The sequence below is a fragment of the Daphnia magna genome, linkage group LG10 (assembly GCF_020631705.1).
Source record: "Daphnia magna isolate NIES linkage group LG10, ASM2063170v1.1, whole genome shotgun sequence".
Taxonomy (NCBI): Eukaryota; Metazoa; Arthropoda; class Branchiopoda; order Diplostraca; family Daphniidae; genus Daphnia; species Daphnia magna.
The window spans coordinates 9,602,607-9,617,961 of NC_059191.1; the positions used below are offsets into that span (position 1 = coordinate 9,602,607).

The 15,355-nt window shown below is 40.2% G+C and overlaps 3 protein-coding genes across 13 annotated transcripts; all 3 read right to left on the reverse strand.

Annotated features, from left to right (window-relative positions):
• Positions 1 to 145: 145 nt before the first annotated feature.
• Positions 146 to 4,493, reverse strand: LOC116934203 (glucose dehydrogenase [FAD, quinone]). Of its 2 annotated transcripts, XM_045180241.1 has the most exons (10): positions 4,355 to 4,493; positions 4,108 to 4,215; positions 3,825 to 4,000; positions 3,668 to 3,768; positions 3,362 to 3,555; positions 2,092 to 2,327; positions 1,701 to 2,023; positions 1,236 to 1,615; positions 455 to 1,174; positions 146 to 359 (listed from the first exon to the last, which is right to left on the reverse strand). In XM_045180241.1, exons 6-10 carry the CDS (start codon positions 2,199 to 2,201, stop codon positions 303 to 305), a joined length of 1,590 nt encoding a protein of 529 aa, XP_045036176.1. In that variant the 5' UTR covers positions 2,202 to 2,327; positions 3,362 to 3,555; positions 3,668 to 3,768; positions 3,825 to 4,000; positions 4,108 to 4,215; positions 4,355 to 4,493; the 3' UTR covers positions 146 to 302. The 2 variants fall into 2 exon arrangements, with proteins under 2 accessions (XP_045036176.1, XP_045036175.1); XM_045180240.1 differs by lacking the exons at positions 3,362 to 3,555; positions 3,668 to 3,768; positions 3,825 to 4,000; positions 4,108 to 4,215; positions 4,355 to 4,493 and adding an exon at positions 2,819 to 3,341.
• Positions 4,494 to 4,633: 140 nt separating this feature from the next.
• LOC123466311 (glucose dehydrogenase [FAD, quinone]-like) lies at positions 4,634 to 7,546 on the reverse strand. The gene is made up of 6 exons (XM_045180251.1): positions 7,318 to 7,546; positions 6,594 to 6,829; positions 6,203 to 6,525; positions 5,735 to 6,114; positions 4,955 to 5,674; positions 4,634 to 4,859 (listed from the first exon to the last, which is right to left on the reverse strand). The coding sequence occupies exons 1-6, from the start codon at positions 7,441 to 7,443 to the stop codon at positions 4,803 to 4,805; spliced, it is 1,842 nt and encodes a 613-aa protein (XP_045036186.1). The 5' UTR covers positions 7,444 to 7,546; the 3' UTR covers positions 4,634 to 4,802.
• Positions 7,547 to 9,109: 1,563 nt separating this feature from the next.
• LOC116931813 (glucose dehydrogenase [FAD, quinone]) lies at positions 9,110 to 14,470 on the reverse strand. 10 transcript variants are annotated; one of them, XM_045180243.1, is made up of 12 exons: positions 14,193 to 14,470; positions 13,632 to 13,864; positions 13,406 to 13,513; positions 13,156 to 13,300; positions 12,952 to 13,032; positions 12,700 to 12,870; positions 12,522 to 12,643; positions 11,024 to 11,259; positions 10,633 to 10,955; positions 10,166 to 10,545; positions 9,386 to 10,105; positions 9,110 to 9,291 (listed from the first exon to the last, which is right to left on the reverse strand). In XM_045180243.1, the coding sequence occupies exons 8-12, from the start codon at positions 11,131 to 11,133 to the stop codon at positions 9,235 to 9,237; spliced, it is 1,590 nt and encodes a 529-aa protein (XP_045036178.1). In that variant the 5' UTR covers positions 11,134 to 11,259; positions 12,522 to 12,643; positions 12,700 to 12,870; positions 12,952 to 13,032; positions 13,156 to 13,300; positions 13,406 to 13,513; positions 13,632 to 13,864; positions 14,193 to 14,470; the 3' UTR covers positions 9,110 to 9,234. The 10 variants fall into 10 exon arrangements, with proteins under 10 accessions (XP_045036178.1, XP_045036180.1, XP_045036185.1 ...); XM_045180245.1 differs by having other exon boundaries at positions 13,944 to 14,470; XM_045180250.1 differs by having other exon boundaries at positions 13,433 to 13,513; positions 13,939 to 14,470.
• Positions 14,471 to 15,355: the final 885 nt, after the last annotated feature.

A 15,355-nucleotide genomic window follows, 5' to 3' on the forward strand; every position in this document is an offset into this window, starting at 1 on the left:
CCTCTAGCGGGTGTGTGATGAATGCACCAATCAGGAAACGTGTTTGAAAATTCAATAGCCAATTATAACATGATAAAGGAAACGAACGAAGCAGACGACACCAGAGAAATTGAAGTTCGAAAAGAAACACCGACAATGGCCCAAATGTTGTTTGGTCACGCTCACAGTAACTGTGATAAAGACAAATGGCGTTGTTTATTACGTCTAAAAAGGTTTGATAATTAATCATAATAAATAATATTTAAAAAGCTTCTTTTCCCTCCCGGAGTTCCTAAAAGCTGTGCAACTCCCTTCTTATCCTTTCAGATACGCCTCCAGGATTCTTTGATCATATCAGAGACCTTCTCTCCGATCATTATCTGGAATCATTATACAAAGCAGAGTCAATATAAACAACAAAGTATTGCCTAAATACTAATGGCATGCGATAAAAAAAGTTGCGTGAGATACTCACAGCCGGAGCGTTGGTATTGCCGACTATAAGATAAGGCATGATGGAACAATCAGCCACTCTAAGTCCCTTGATCTTGTAAACTTTCAACTGAGGATCAACGACGGCAGCGCCATCTGTTGATGGTCCCATCTTGCAGGTGCCGGCCGGATGATACGCGGTAGATGTCGTGTAGCGGATTAAGCAACGCCAATAGTCATCCGTCCATGGAATAAAACTCTCACAGCCGGGGAAAATTTTGTCGTAGACTTTAATTCCCAATTTTTGAAAAGCCGTCGTTTTACTCAAAGCTAACGAAAATTTCAATGCTTCCAACATAGTCTCAAGATCTTTTGGATCACTGTAGTATTTAGGATCCATCAATGGAGCAGCGTACGGGTCAGACGAGGCCAGCCGGACAGTTCCCTTCGACAATGGACGAGGTAACCAAGGTGCGAGCTGCAACGTGTCAGTATTAACTATTGGTGCGTAGTATTCGTTCCAAATGTCGTCTCTGAAACCGTAATTCTCGCGGAGAACATCCCCGCTGTCAGACGCTGCCGACCCTGCAAGGAAAGTGATTCCGGCGTCTGGCCAGTCATCGTCATCCTTGGACGCGTATTTCGTCTTGAACCAGGCGTTGCCTTCGAGCCCTCCCAACATTGACATGGGTCCAGCAGAGTTGATTGTGTAATTGAGCAGCGTAGCCAAGTTATAGAAACGAGTTTCCAACATCCCGAAAGGCTAGAATTGAAATAACTGTAACTTTTCATGTCAACGAAATTTAGGCATCTATGAATACTACCTTGTCGAAACTGAAGATCAGGCCAACCGTTTCAGGGTGATCTTGAAGGTTTTCACCCACTTGAAGATCGGCTAAAACAGGAATGCCAAACGAGTTGAGGTGGGCAGCTGGACCAATTCCACTCAGCATCAACAATTGCGGACTGTTGATGGCACCCGCCGAGATGACAATTTCTTTTTTGGCTTTAACTTGGTAGATTTTTCCTCTTTTTTCGAATCGTACAGCAATGGCCTGTTTAGTTGATGGATCAATAACCACCTTGTGAACATGGGAATGCATGGAAATGTGAAGATTTTTCCGACTGCGGACGGGCCTTAAAAAAGCTTTGGCTGTCGAGCATCGGGTTCCTCTTCGGATTGTTCCCTGTACAAAGCCGAAACCTGACCATTCACCATCACATAAATGGACATGTAAACTTCGATGACCTTAACAGAATGAAGGGTGTGTAGGTGCCATTAGTTATACCTATTTGTTGAGCAGCATTAAAGTCGACATTGTCAAAACCCATTTCGACGCCTCCTTCAACGAACGCGGTGACTAATGGAGTTTTAAATGGCGGTTCCTGAACTGTTAAGTAACCTCCAGTTCCGTGGTACTGTTTATTGGCCGCCAAATACGGATTGCGATTGTCTTCAGATTTGATAAAGTAGGGTAGAACTTCTTTGTATGACCATCCGTTGTTGCCTAACTCAGCCCATTCATCGTAATCTCGTTTGTTTCCTCTGGCGTACACCATGTAATTAAGGACAGAAGTGCCACCAATAACTTTTCCGCGTGGCCAATTGCATCTGTGAAAACACCCAAATTTACGTCAACTTTGATTGCAAACTATTTCTAAACGTATTTGGTGTTATACCTGTTGCCTCTGAAAGCAAGACATGCATCAGACTGAGGTTCCGTCTTATAATTCCAATCGACTTTGGAACGCTGGAGCACCGCAGCCGTACCGGGAACATCGGCAGCCATAGGTTGCTCTCCACCGGCTTCCAGTAGCAAAACTTTCCAGTCTGATATTTCACTCAAGCGACTAGCAACAACAGCTCCAGACGATCCGGCCCCAATGACAATAAAATCATATTTATTTAAAATTACCTGACAGGAAATAAAAAAAAAATATATATTTATCTTTGGCAAAACGAGTTTGACTTTTTTTTTGTTCTTTTCGCACGAAAACAAGAAAATCCGGTTCAGAATTAAAAAATACTTGAACAGCCATTTCAAATGCAAATCGTCTTTTTGGTACATGCAGTTTTTAAGCAGCTAGCAAACATTTTAAATATAATACTTGTTTGTTGACGCAAATGCGTTGGTGTTAAGTTCAACTCCCCCACCCCCCCTCCTCCTAACATATTCATCTGGAAATTTGCTACGCGATGAAACAGAGTTGAACAATCTTGAGACTGTGGTCGATGACCGCAGCCAAATTGGGAACTTAAGATTATGTTCACCATAACAGAATTCTGAGGGACGGAATAGATTAAGAGATCAAATGCACACTAAACCCGATTCGACAGTTGCGAGAAAGTCGAACAAAATCGTAAAAAGAAACTATTAAGTACAAATAAATTGATTGAATGTCTTACTTGAGTATCCGTAACAAGTCCTTCCGGATCGCTTTTATCAAACATGCTGTAAAACAAATACGATAGAAGAAAAGGCGGCAAAGATGCCCACAAGCTTAAATTTCCAAAAAGTTGTGAGAATGGCATGATAGCTGATTGCTCTTCTGTGATTAAAACTTAGAAGTACTTGATCCAAGTCTTCCCAATGCGACCGTGAGCACACTACTAGACTTGAATAGCGAAAGGCTATCAACTTGTATCCTAACACTACATGACAAAATCATTGGTTAGGGCAACGCACTACGCATCTAGTTAAAAACAAGAACTTCTTTTAGTTGCCCCACAGCGAAGTGAAGAATTTTCAAGTTCATCGACGAAACCAGTTCCCTTTTAAAGTTCCTTATTGCCAAATATTTGAATAACTGTAGCAACAACTGAAAAAGCAACTGCTCGAACAGAGTTCTTCAAACTCGTCTATCGGGTAGCTGTTTCGCATGCTATTGCGGTTAATGTAACTCGAAGACAAATACATCGTTCGATAACGACGCATTTAAATCCTCTTACTTTGGAGTAGGGACTGCATTGTAAAAAGCGGAGACGACGTGAGAATTACGTCAAGTAGAAATCGCCTATTTAGCCGATCTCTTTGTGCATTTGACTGTATTCCAATGCTTTTTTCCGAAGGAGCCGGAAGATATCCTATAGGATTGTGACGACACATGGATGGCTACTATCTTTTTTTTTTTCCTAGTTGTGACCTAAAATTTAAATATAAAATGGAATATGATTTATGAAACAATATCAAAGTGGAATAATCAAATAATTAAAAAATTTTTTTTTTTAATGTTTTTCTTGGCTTTGGGATTTTACCTCCGTATAACACGACGATTCTTGTTATAACATTATTCTTCTCGAGCCAGGAGCCAGGTTTTTTTTCACGAAAATATTTTTCAAATCACGAATAAATATCTCTAAATAAAGACCAAAGATAATAATAAAGGGGTACATGACAAGAAACTAAAGTTACCTCAACCTTCTGACCAAACATTTATCTGGTCTTTGTTTCTTTCGTGGTGCATAATATTTTTCGTCCTTTTCTTCGACTGCGAATGGCGAGGTAATCGTTTCATGCAATGGCAGCTTTTATCCGGTACTTCAGGAATATGACGACGGTCTTTAATAGGAGTAATAGCGAGAAACTAGCTATTTGCATTACAAATTAAGATATGTTGTTACGTGGAAACTGAGTAAAAACTTTTAAAGTTAAAAAACTGCTGATGCAACGAAAAGATCGTGCATCATTGCCATACCTCACAAAAACGTCGACAATTAATTGCATCGAAATGATCAATTATTAATCCAAGAAGAAATTTGTGTCTGTTAGATATGTTCCTGGCGAGTATGGTAGAACTTCTTTCCTGTTGAACAGAAAAATATTGATGAAAGTGCGGAACAAGCTTTAGAACAAATGACTTCAATAACACATGGCTGCCATTAACAGCAATTTTTTGTACCATTAGTAAAGAGATGTGTTCCAAGATTAATGTTTTTACTTACTATACTTATTGCTTCTGTGTTAGTTGACAAACATGATGAGCCAGTGTACTAATATTGATACACAAATGAAGAAATCTTTGACAGCAGCCAATGGGAACACAACCAATCTGCCAAATGGTTATCTGGACGATTGACCGGCAAATAACATAATAGACAAATTGGACGGAAGACTAAAACGGACTACGGCAATTCCCAGTTCCTAAAACTCAAACTAAAAAAAAAAAAAAAAAAAAGAAAATTAGCAGTCCAAATTTTGAGTTTGGTCGCACTCACAGTAAATGCCATAAAGACAAATGGTGTTGTTTATTAAGTCTAAAAAGGTTTGATAATTAATCATAATAAATAATATAAGAAAAAGGTTTGATAATTAATCATAATAAATAATATTTAAAAAGCTTCTTTTCCCTCCCGGAGTTCCTAACAGCTGTGCAACTCCCTTCTTATCATTTCAGATGCGCATCCAGGATTCTTTGATCATGTCAGAGACCTTCTCTCCGATCATTATCTGGAATCGTCATACAAAGCAGAGTCAATATAAACAACAAAGTATTGCCTAAATACTAATGGCATGCGATAAAAAAAGTTGCGTGAGATACTCACAGCTGGAGCGTTGGTATTGCCGGATATAACATTAGGCATGATGGAGCAATCAGCCACTCTTAGTCCCTTGATCCCGTAAACTTTCAACTGAGGATCAACGACGGCAGCGCCATCTGTTGATGGTCCCATCTTGCAGGTGCCGGCCGGATGATACGCGGTAGATGTCGTGTAGCGGATTAAGCAACGCCAATAGTCATCCGTCCATGGAATAAAACTCTCACAGCCGGGGAAAATTTTGTCGTAGACTTTAATTCCCAATTTTTGAAAAGCCGTCGTTTTACTCAAAGCTAACGAAAATTTCAATGCTTCCAACATAGTCTCAAGATCTTTTGGATCACTGTAGTATTTAGGATCCATCAATGGAGCAGCGTACGGGTCAGACGAGGCCAGCCGGACAGTTCCCTTCGACAATGAACGAAGTAACCAAGGAGCGAGCTGCAACGTGTCAGTATTAACTATTGGTGCGTAGTATTCGTTCCAAATGTCGTCTCTGAAACCGTAATTCTCGCGGAGAACATCCCCACTGTCCGACGCTGCCGACCCTGCAAGTAAAACGATTCCAGCATCTGGCCAGTCATCGTCATCCTGGGACGCGTATTTCGTCTTGAACCACGCCAACCCTTCGCAACCACCCAACATTGACATGGGTCCAGCAGAGTTGATTGTGTAATTGAGCAGCGTAGCCAAGTTATAGAAACGAGTTTCCAACATCCCGAAAGGCTAGAATTGAAAAAAACTACAACTTTTCATTAACGAAAATTAGGCATCTTTGAAAACTACCTTGTCGAAACGGAAGACCAGGCCAACCATTTCAGGGTGATCTTGAAGGTTATCACCCACTTGAAGATCGGCTAAAACAGGAATGCCAAACGAGTTGAGATGGTCAGCTGGACCAATTCCACTCAGCATCAACAATTGCGGGCTGTTGATGGCACCCGCCGAGATGACAATTTCGTTTTTGGCTTTCACTTGGTAGACTTTTCCTCTTTTTTCGAAACGTACAGCGATGGCCTGTTTAGTTGATGGATCAATCACCACCTTGTGAACATGGGAATGCATGGAAATGTGAAGATTGTTCCGACTGCGGACGGGCCTTAAAAAAGCTTTGGCTGTCGAGCATCGGGTTCCTCTTCGGATTGTTCCCTGTGCAGCGGCGAAACCTGATCATTCACCACCAGCACATACAAGGACATGTAAACTTCGATGACCTTTACAGAATGAAGGGCGTGTAGGTGCCATTAGTTATACCTATTTGTTGAGCAGCATTAAAGTCGACATTGTCAAAACCCATTTCAACGCCTCCTTCAACGAACGCGGTGACTAATGGAGTTTTAAATGGCGGTTCCTGAACTGTTAAGTAACCTCCAGTTCCGTGGTACTGTTTATTGGCCGCCAAATACGGATTGCGATTGTCTTCAGATTTGATAAAGTAGGGTAGAACATCATCGTATGACCATCCGTCGTTGCCAAACGCAGCCCATTCATCGTAATCTCTTTTGTTTCCTCTGACGTACAACATGTAATTAAGGACTGAAGAGCCACCAATAACTTTTCCGCGTGGCCAATTGCATCTGTGAAAACACCAAAATTTACGCCAACTTTAATTGCAAAATATTTCTAAACGTATTTTGTTTTATACCTTTTGTCTCTGAAAGCAAGACACGCATCAGACTGAGGCTCCGTCCTAAAATTCCAATCGACTTTGGAACGCTGGAGCACCGCAGCTGTACCGGGAACATCGGCAGCCATAGGTTCCTCTCCACCGGCTTCCAGTAGCAAAACTTTCCAGTCTGATATTTCACTCAAACGACTAGCCACAACAGCTCCAGCCGATCCGGCACCAATGACGATAAAATCATATTCATTCAAAAATACCTGGTGGGAAAGAAAAAAAAAGGGAAAAAAAAAAAACCAATATTAATGTTTAGCAAATCGAAAGACTTTCTTTTTCATTTTACAGGACAAAAAGAAAATCCGATAAGAATACAAAATACCTGCACAACCATTTCAAATACATACAGTCTTTTTGCTACCCGCAACAGTTTGCTAACAATTATTTAAGATAATACTTACGGTTGACGCGAATGCGTAGGTGTTCAGATATTTTTTTTTTTTTTTTTTTTTAACATGTTCTTCTTGAAGTGTTCTACGTGATGAAACACAAGTTAACAATGTCCAAACTGCGGTCGATGACCGCAGCCAAATTGGGAACTTAAGATTATGTTCACCATAACAGAATTCTGAGGGACAGAATAGATCAAGAGATCAAATGCACACTAAACTCGATTCGACAGTTGCGAGGAAGTCGAACAGAATCGTAAAATAAAACTATTAAGTACAAATAAATTGATTGAATGTCGTACTTGAGTATCCGTAACAAGTCCTTCCGGATTGCTATTATCAAACATGCTGTAAAACAAATACGATAGAACAAAAGGCGGCAAAGATGCCCACAAGCTTAAATTCCCCAAAAGTTGTGAGAATGGCATGATAACTGATCGCTCTTCTGTGATTAAAACTTAGAAGTACTTGATCCAAGTCTTCCCAATGCGACCGTAAGCACACTACTAGACTTGAATAGCGAAAGGTTATCAACTTGTATCCTACTAACACTACAGGGCAAAATCATTGGGTAGGGCAACGCACTACGCATCTATTTAAAAACAAGAACTTCTTTTAGTTGCCCCACAGCGGAGTGGGGAAGTTTCAACTTCATCGGTGAAACTGGTTCCATGTTAAAATTAGTTTTTGCCACGTATTTAATTAACTGCAGTAACAACTGAAAAAGCAACTGCTCGAACGGAGTTCTTCAAACTCGTCTATCGGATAGCTGTTTCGCATGCTATTGCGGTTAATGTAACTCGAAGACAAATACATCGTTCGATAACGATGCATTTAAGTCCTCTTACTTTGGAGTAGCGACTCTGCATTGTAAAAAGCGGAGACGACGTGAGAATTACGTCAAGTAGAAATCGCCTATTTGGCCGATCTCTTTGTGCGTTTGACTGTATTCCAATGTTTGCTTTTTTCCGAATGAGCCGGAAGATATCCAGCAGGACTGTGACGACACATGGATGGCTACCATCTTTTTTCAACTAATTGTGACCTAAAATTTAATCTTTTTCTTGGCTTTGGGATTTTACCTCCGTATAGCGCGACGATTCTTGTTTTAACATTATTCTTCTGAAGCCAGGAGCCAGGTTTTTTTTCTCTCAAAAATATCTTGTAAATCACGAAAAAATATCTCTAAATAAAAACCAAAGATAATAATAAAGGGGTACATGACAAGAAACTTAAGTTACCTCAACCTCCTGACCAAACATTTTCTGGTCTTTGTTTCTTTCGTGGTGCATAATATTATTTGTCCTTTTCTTCGACTGCGAATGGCGAGATAATCCTTTCCTGCAATGGCAGCTTTTATCCGGTACTTCAGGAATATGACGACGGTCTTTATTAGGAGTAACAGCGAGAAACTAGCTATTCTCATAACAAAACGTTTGTTCCGCGTACCTTTCAAAGTGTACTCTGGGGGAGACAGACAAATAACTTTCGGAACCAAACACAAGTGGCGCTAGTGGCCTTGGCGAGTTTTAAAAATCCTATCTAGTAGCTCCATGGCAGAGCTTCTGTGATTCGCCGCCAGGTGGCAGCATAGATTTGACGGGTAGTTTTCAAAATAGCGGGGCGATATAGCGTTTTCGATAACGCCATAGCATAGCGGGGGTGACGACTAGCATCCGAGGTTGAGGTTTTTGCTTGTAGGGTACAGGGGAGACTTTTGGCACGAAAAACTTGCCATACATGGCTGCCATTAACAGCAATTTTTTGGTCCATTAGTAAAAAGATATGTTCCAAGATTAATGTTTTTACTTACTATACTTATTGCTTCTGTTTTAGTTGACAAACATGATGAGCCAGTGTACTAATATTGATACACAAATGAAGAAATCTTTGACAGCAGCCAATGGGAACACAACCAATCTGCCAAATGGTTATCTGGACGATTGACCGGCAAATAACATTATAGACAAATTGGACGGAAGACTAAAACGGACTACGGCAATTCCCAGTTCCTATAACTCAAACTAAAAATAAAAAAAAAAAGAAAATTAGCAGTCCAAATTTTGAGTTTGGTCGCGCTCACAGTAAATGCCATAAAGACAAATGGTGTTGTTTATTAAGTCTAAAAAGGTTTGATAATTAATCGTAATAAATAATATTTAAAAAGCTTCTTTCCCTCCCGGAGTTCCTAACAGCTGTGCAACTCTCTTCTTTTTCATTCAGATGCGCATCCATGATTCTTTGATCATATCAGAGACCTTCTCTCCGATCATTATCTGGAATCGTTATACAAAGCAGAGTCGTATAAAGTATAAAGTATTGCTTAAATACTAATGGCATGGGATAAAAAAAGTTGCGTGAGACACTCACAGCTGGAGCGTTGGTATTGCCGGATATAACATTAGGCATGATGGAGCAATCAGCCACTCTTAGTCCCTTGATCCCGTAAACTTTCAACTGAGGATCAACGACGGCAGCGCCATCTGTTGATGGTCCCATCTTGCAGGTGCCGGACGGATGATACGCGGTAGATGTCGTGTAGCGGATTAAGCAACGCCAATAGTCATCCGTCCATGGAATAAAACTCTCACAGCCGGGGAAAATTTTGTCGTAGACTTTAATTCCCAATTTTTGAAAAGCCGTCGTTTTACTCAAAGCTAACGAAAATTTCAATGCTTCCAACATAGTCTCAAGATCTTTTGGATCACTGTAGTATTTAGGATCCATCAATGGAGCAGCGTACGGGTCAGACGAGGCCAGCCGGACAGTTCCCTTCGACAATGGACGAAGTAACCAAGGAGCGAGCTGCAACGTGTCAGTATTAACTATTGGTGCGAAGTATTCGTTCCAAATGTCGTCTCTGAAACCGTAATTCTCGCGGAGAACATCCCCACTGTCCGACGCTGCCGACCCTGCAAGTAAAGTGATTCCAGCGTCTGGCCAGTCATCGTCATCCTCGGACGCGTATTTCGTCTTGAACCACGCCAACCCTTCGCAACCACCCAACATTGACATGGGTCCAGCAGAGTTGATTGTGTAATTGAGCAACGTAGCCAAGTTATAGAAACGAGTTTCCAACATCCCGAAAGGCTAGAATTGAAAAAAACTGCAACTTTTCATTAACGAAAATTAGGCATCTTTGAAAACTACCTTGTCGAAACGGAAGACCAGACCAACCGTTTCAGGGTGATCTTGAAGGTTTTCACCCACTGGAAGGTCGGCTATAACAGGAATGCCAAATGAGTTGAGGTGGTCAGCTGGACCAATTCCACTCAGCATCAACAATTGCGGGCTGTTGATGGCACCCGCCGAGATGACAATTTCGTTTTTGGCTTTCACTTGGTAGATTTTTCCTCTTTTTTCGAAACGTACAGCGATGGCCTGTTTAGTTGATGGATCAATCACCACCTTGTGAACATGGGAATGCATGGAAATGTGAAGATTGTTCCGACTGCGGACGGGCCTTAAAAAAGCTTTGGCTGTCGAGCATCGGGTTCCTCTTCGGATTGTTCCCTGTACAGCGGCGAAACCTGATCATTCACCACCAGCATATAAATGGACATGTAAACTTCGATAAACTTTATAGAATGAAGGGCGTGTAGGTGCCATTATTATACCTATTTGTTGAGCAGCATTAAAGTCGACATTGTCAAAACCCATTTCGACGCCTCCTTCAACGAACGCGGTGACTAATGGAGTTTTAAATGGCGGTTCCTGAACTGTTAAGTAACCTCCAGTTCCGTGGTACTGTTTATTGGCCGCCAAATACGGATTGCGATTATCTTCAGATTTGATAAAGTAGGGTAGAACATCATCGTATGACCATCCGTCGTTGCCTAACTCAGCCCATTCATCGTAATCTCGTTTGTTTCCTCTGACGTACATCATGTAATTAAGGACAGAAGAGCCACCAATAACTTTTCCGCGTGGCCAATTGCATCTGTGAAAACACCAAAATTTACGCCAACTTTAATTGCAAAATATTTCTAAACGTATTTTGTTTTATACCTTTTGTCTCTGAAAGCAAGACACGCATCAGACTGAGGCTCCGTCCTAAAATTCCAATCGACCTTGGAACGCTGGAGCACCGCAGCTGTACCGGGAACATCAGCAGCCATAGGGTCCTCTCCACCGGCTTCCAGTAGCAAAACTTTCCAGTCTGATATTTCACTCAAGCGACTAGCCACAACAGCTCCAGCCGATCCGGCACCAATGACGATAAAATCATATTCATTCAAAAATACCTGGTGGGAAAGTAAAATAAAGAAAAAAAAAACCAATATTAATGTTTAGCAAATCGAAAGACTTTCTTTCTCCTTTTACAGGACAAAAAGAAAATCCGATTAAGAATACAAAATACCTGCACAACCATTTCAAATACATACAGTCTTTTTGCTATCCACAACAGTTTGCTAACAATCATTTAAGATAATACTTAAGGTTAACGCGAATGCGTAGGTGTTCAGATCTTTTTTTTTTTTTTTTTAACGTGTTCTTCTGGAAGTGGTCTACGTGATTAAACACAAGTTAACAATGTTCAAACTGCGGTCGATGACCGCAGCCAAATTAGGAACTTAAGATTATGTTCACCATAACAGAATTCTGAGGGACGGAATAGATAAAGAGATCAAATGCACACTAAACTCGATTCGACAGTTGCGAGGAAGTCGAACAGAATCGTAAAATAAAACTATTAAGTACAAATAAATTGATTGAATGACATACTTGAGTATCCGTAACAAGTCCTTCCGGATTGCTTTTATCAAACATGCTGTAAAAGAAATACGATAGAACAAAAGGCGGCAAAGATGCCCACAAGCTTAAATTCCCCAAAAGTTGTGAGAATGGCATGATAACTGATCGCTCTTCTGTGATTAAAACTTAGAAGTACTTGATCCAAGTCTTCCCAATGCGACCGTAAGCACACTACTAGACTTGAATAGCGAAGGGTTATCAACTTGTATCCTACAAACACTACAGGGCAACATCATTGGGTAGGGCAACGCACTACGCATCTATTTAAAAACAAGAACTTCTTTTAGTTGCCCCACAGTGGATTGGGGAAGTTTCAACTTCATCGCTGAAACCGGTTCCAAGTTAAAATTAGTTCTTGCCACGTATTTAATTAACTGCAGTAACAACTGAAAAAGCAACTGCTAGAACGCAGTTCTTCAAACTCGTCTAGCTGGTAGCTGTTTCGCATGCTATTGCGGTTAATGTAACTCGAAGACAAATACTTCGTTCGATAACGACGCATTTAAGTCCTCTTACTTTGGAGTAGGGACTCTGCATTGTAAAAAGGGGGAGACGACGTGAGAATTACGTCAAGTAGCAATCGCCTATTCGGCCGATCTCTTTGTACATTTTACTGTATTCCAATGTTTGCTTTTTTCCGAAGGAGCCGGAAGATATCCTGCAGGACTGTGACGACACATGGATGGCTACCATCTTTTTTTAACTAATTATGACCTAAAATTTAATCTTTTTCTTAGCTTTGGGATTTTACCTCCGTATAGCGCGACGATTCTTGTTATAAAATTATTCTTCCGAAGCCAGGAGCCAGGTTTTTTTTCTCTCAACAGGTTTTTTTTCTCTCAACAATATCTTGTAAATCATGAATAAATATCTCTAAATAAAAACCAAAGATAATTATAAAGGGGTACATGACAAGAAACTAAAGTTACCTCAACCTCCTTACCAAACATTTTCTGGTCTTTGTTTCTTTCGTGGTGCATAATATTTTTTGTCCTTTTCTTCGATTGCGAATGGCGAGGTAATCGTTTCCGGCAATGGCAGTTTTTATCCGGTACTTCAGGAATATCACGACGGTCTTTATTAGGAGTAACAACGAGAAACTAGCAATTCGCATAACACATTAAGTTAGGTTGTTGTTAAATAGTTGGGTGTTACAATTTTGGCACTTGATTTAGTGTTACCTTTTATTCTTGTCGCAGTTCTGATGGTTGATCACAAAAATTTGATACTCTTAGGTTGTTCCTTTGCAAGTAGATATTTGACTAACATAGAAACACAACTTGCAGAAAATCTTCAGATGCAATAACTCAAACAATCGCTTTCAATCTTAGTAATTAATGCAAAAAAGTACGTTCGACTATGGTTTCTATCGCATACTTCCTTACCAAGGCGTGGGATGTTGATAAAGAGCAAATCGCATTGTATGTTGCCACTGTTCTTTCCATCAGCAGTGTCTAGTGGGTCTGAAAGACTTCTCTCGGATGTTTTGTCATAAAGCTCTTTCCAATGCCTTCCATTATTTGCGTAACCCTAGAAGTGGGAGAATTAATAAGGCGTTCAATTTAAAATAGGAAAATTTGAGTGAGCCAAACTACAATTGTAAGAAACGATAAAGTTGAGATGAAAACAAATTACTTCTGAAAAGGGAATTTATCGTATTACGCTGGTTGGTTTTTGCCGTTGCTGCTGGATGTTTAAAATCCTGAGTAAAGATCGTCGATTAAGGTTATATGATCCATACATCTGCAATTAACAAAATGTAATAATTAAACAGAATTTGTGTCTCATTAAAAACAATCAATCTATAGACATCAATCTGCTATTCGTTTTAACCCAATGCATGTCTTCTTCTATTACAAACCTTAAGTATGCTGCAAAATTATAAATCAGTGTAGATGTTGTATGAGTTCTCATTAACATCTTGCTTATTTGCATTAAATGAGACATGAAGAATGTTAAGTGTTTAGAAGGTGATGGTCATGTGAAACGTAGCTATCCAGGAGCTTGGATTACAACACATACCCCAGGTTTACCCTTTTAAACCTTTGTCTTTTATTGCATCCGTACTGATGTTGCAGGATGACGAACAAACATCTACAGAAAAACAATTTACAATTAAGATATCTGTTACAAAAGCAAGGCCATATCCTGTGCCTAATAGTAACAACCTTACTGCAACAAAACAATCCTAGGCCACCAACAATTTCAATTTGTAGCAAAATAATCATCACCTTAACTGTTCATTTCATCATTTGAAATCCTCAAAGATCTTCAGCTTATTCTAGGCAATTCTAGGGATATATAACTAATTTTTGAACATGTGCTATCAAGGGTGTTTACATTTACGGGTTTAACAGATGCAACTCATAGGGATATGTGAGCATTTCTAATATATTAAATTATCTCGCAAATTCACTATTACCTCAGTGGTGATATTTAAAATTTACATTCAGGATTCGAAAAACAATACTTAAACTGTATTTGCCAGTATGCTAACGCATTGGCTACCACGTAGTCCACGTTTAAGGATGCGAGCATTGAGACGACACGACAATGATCCTCTACAGTGCTGCTACTTCGGTGGGATTTTCCCACTTTCTACGATTTTCGAGTTCCATTTTCGGGCCATTTTTTTTTTTACTAGTCATATTCAGTCTGAACTGTATGTCATTTAGAGATTGGCCACGGTGCAAAAATTGATCGACCTTGACCAGCTTAATACTGGAATGTACTGGCACGATGGTGAAAATCGTGAAAAAAATACGTTTTAGGCGTGTCGCTCCAGTATCTTCTGTTATTAAGCTGTTGACCCAGACAGAGTTTAACGCTCGATAAATACAATTCAATTTAACCCTAGGACTATATTTTAAACACAATTTTCGGGAATATTGATGAGATATTTAAAAAAACTGGGGGGAAGTGTATGATTTCATGGGGAAAAAAAGGTGGGATTTCATTGAGATTCTTTATCTGAAAATGTGGGGAAATTGGGATTTTTTAGATGGTTGGGGAATGGGGATTTTGGATTTAAGTGCGTGGCAGCACTGGTCATCCGTTGCATTTTGGCGCGGAGCCTCGCCAATCCGCCATGGTGACTCATCGGCCCCTGCACGCCTATGCCTAGCGCTCGGCCCCGCGCCAATCGGGGCTTTTTAGTCGATCCGGTGCGGGGATAATCTTAATCGGGGAAGTGATTTCGGTGATCGGTGCCTTCCCCGATTATCAATGAATAGTGATCTAAATTGGCAGTTGCCTGCGGCCAACAAGAACAAAATGTGACCCTAGTCACGTGATTCTCGTTGGTCTATCAGAACTCAAGGTCTTAGCCACCAATAGAGCAAATTAACTACGCGTACGGTGTACACCTAAGCCAAGGCAACGTAGCATCAGCCATATTTGGGATAGGTTTGTTTAAATTTTCAGTGTAAAAAGGGCCACTACTACTTATTACAGCTAAAATATATGATGTTTAAAAAATATGACTAAGAATACATAAATATAAAATACAACTCCTTAAATCCTTATGGCCTTTTACACTGAATCTTCAAAGTGGCATTTTTTAACACTGAAACATGTAAACAAACT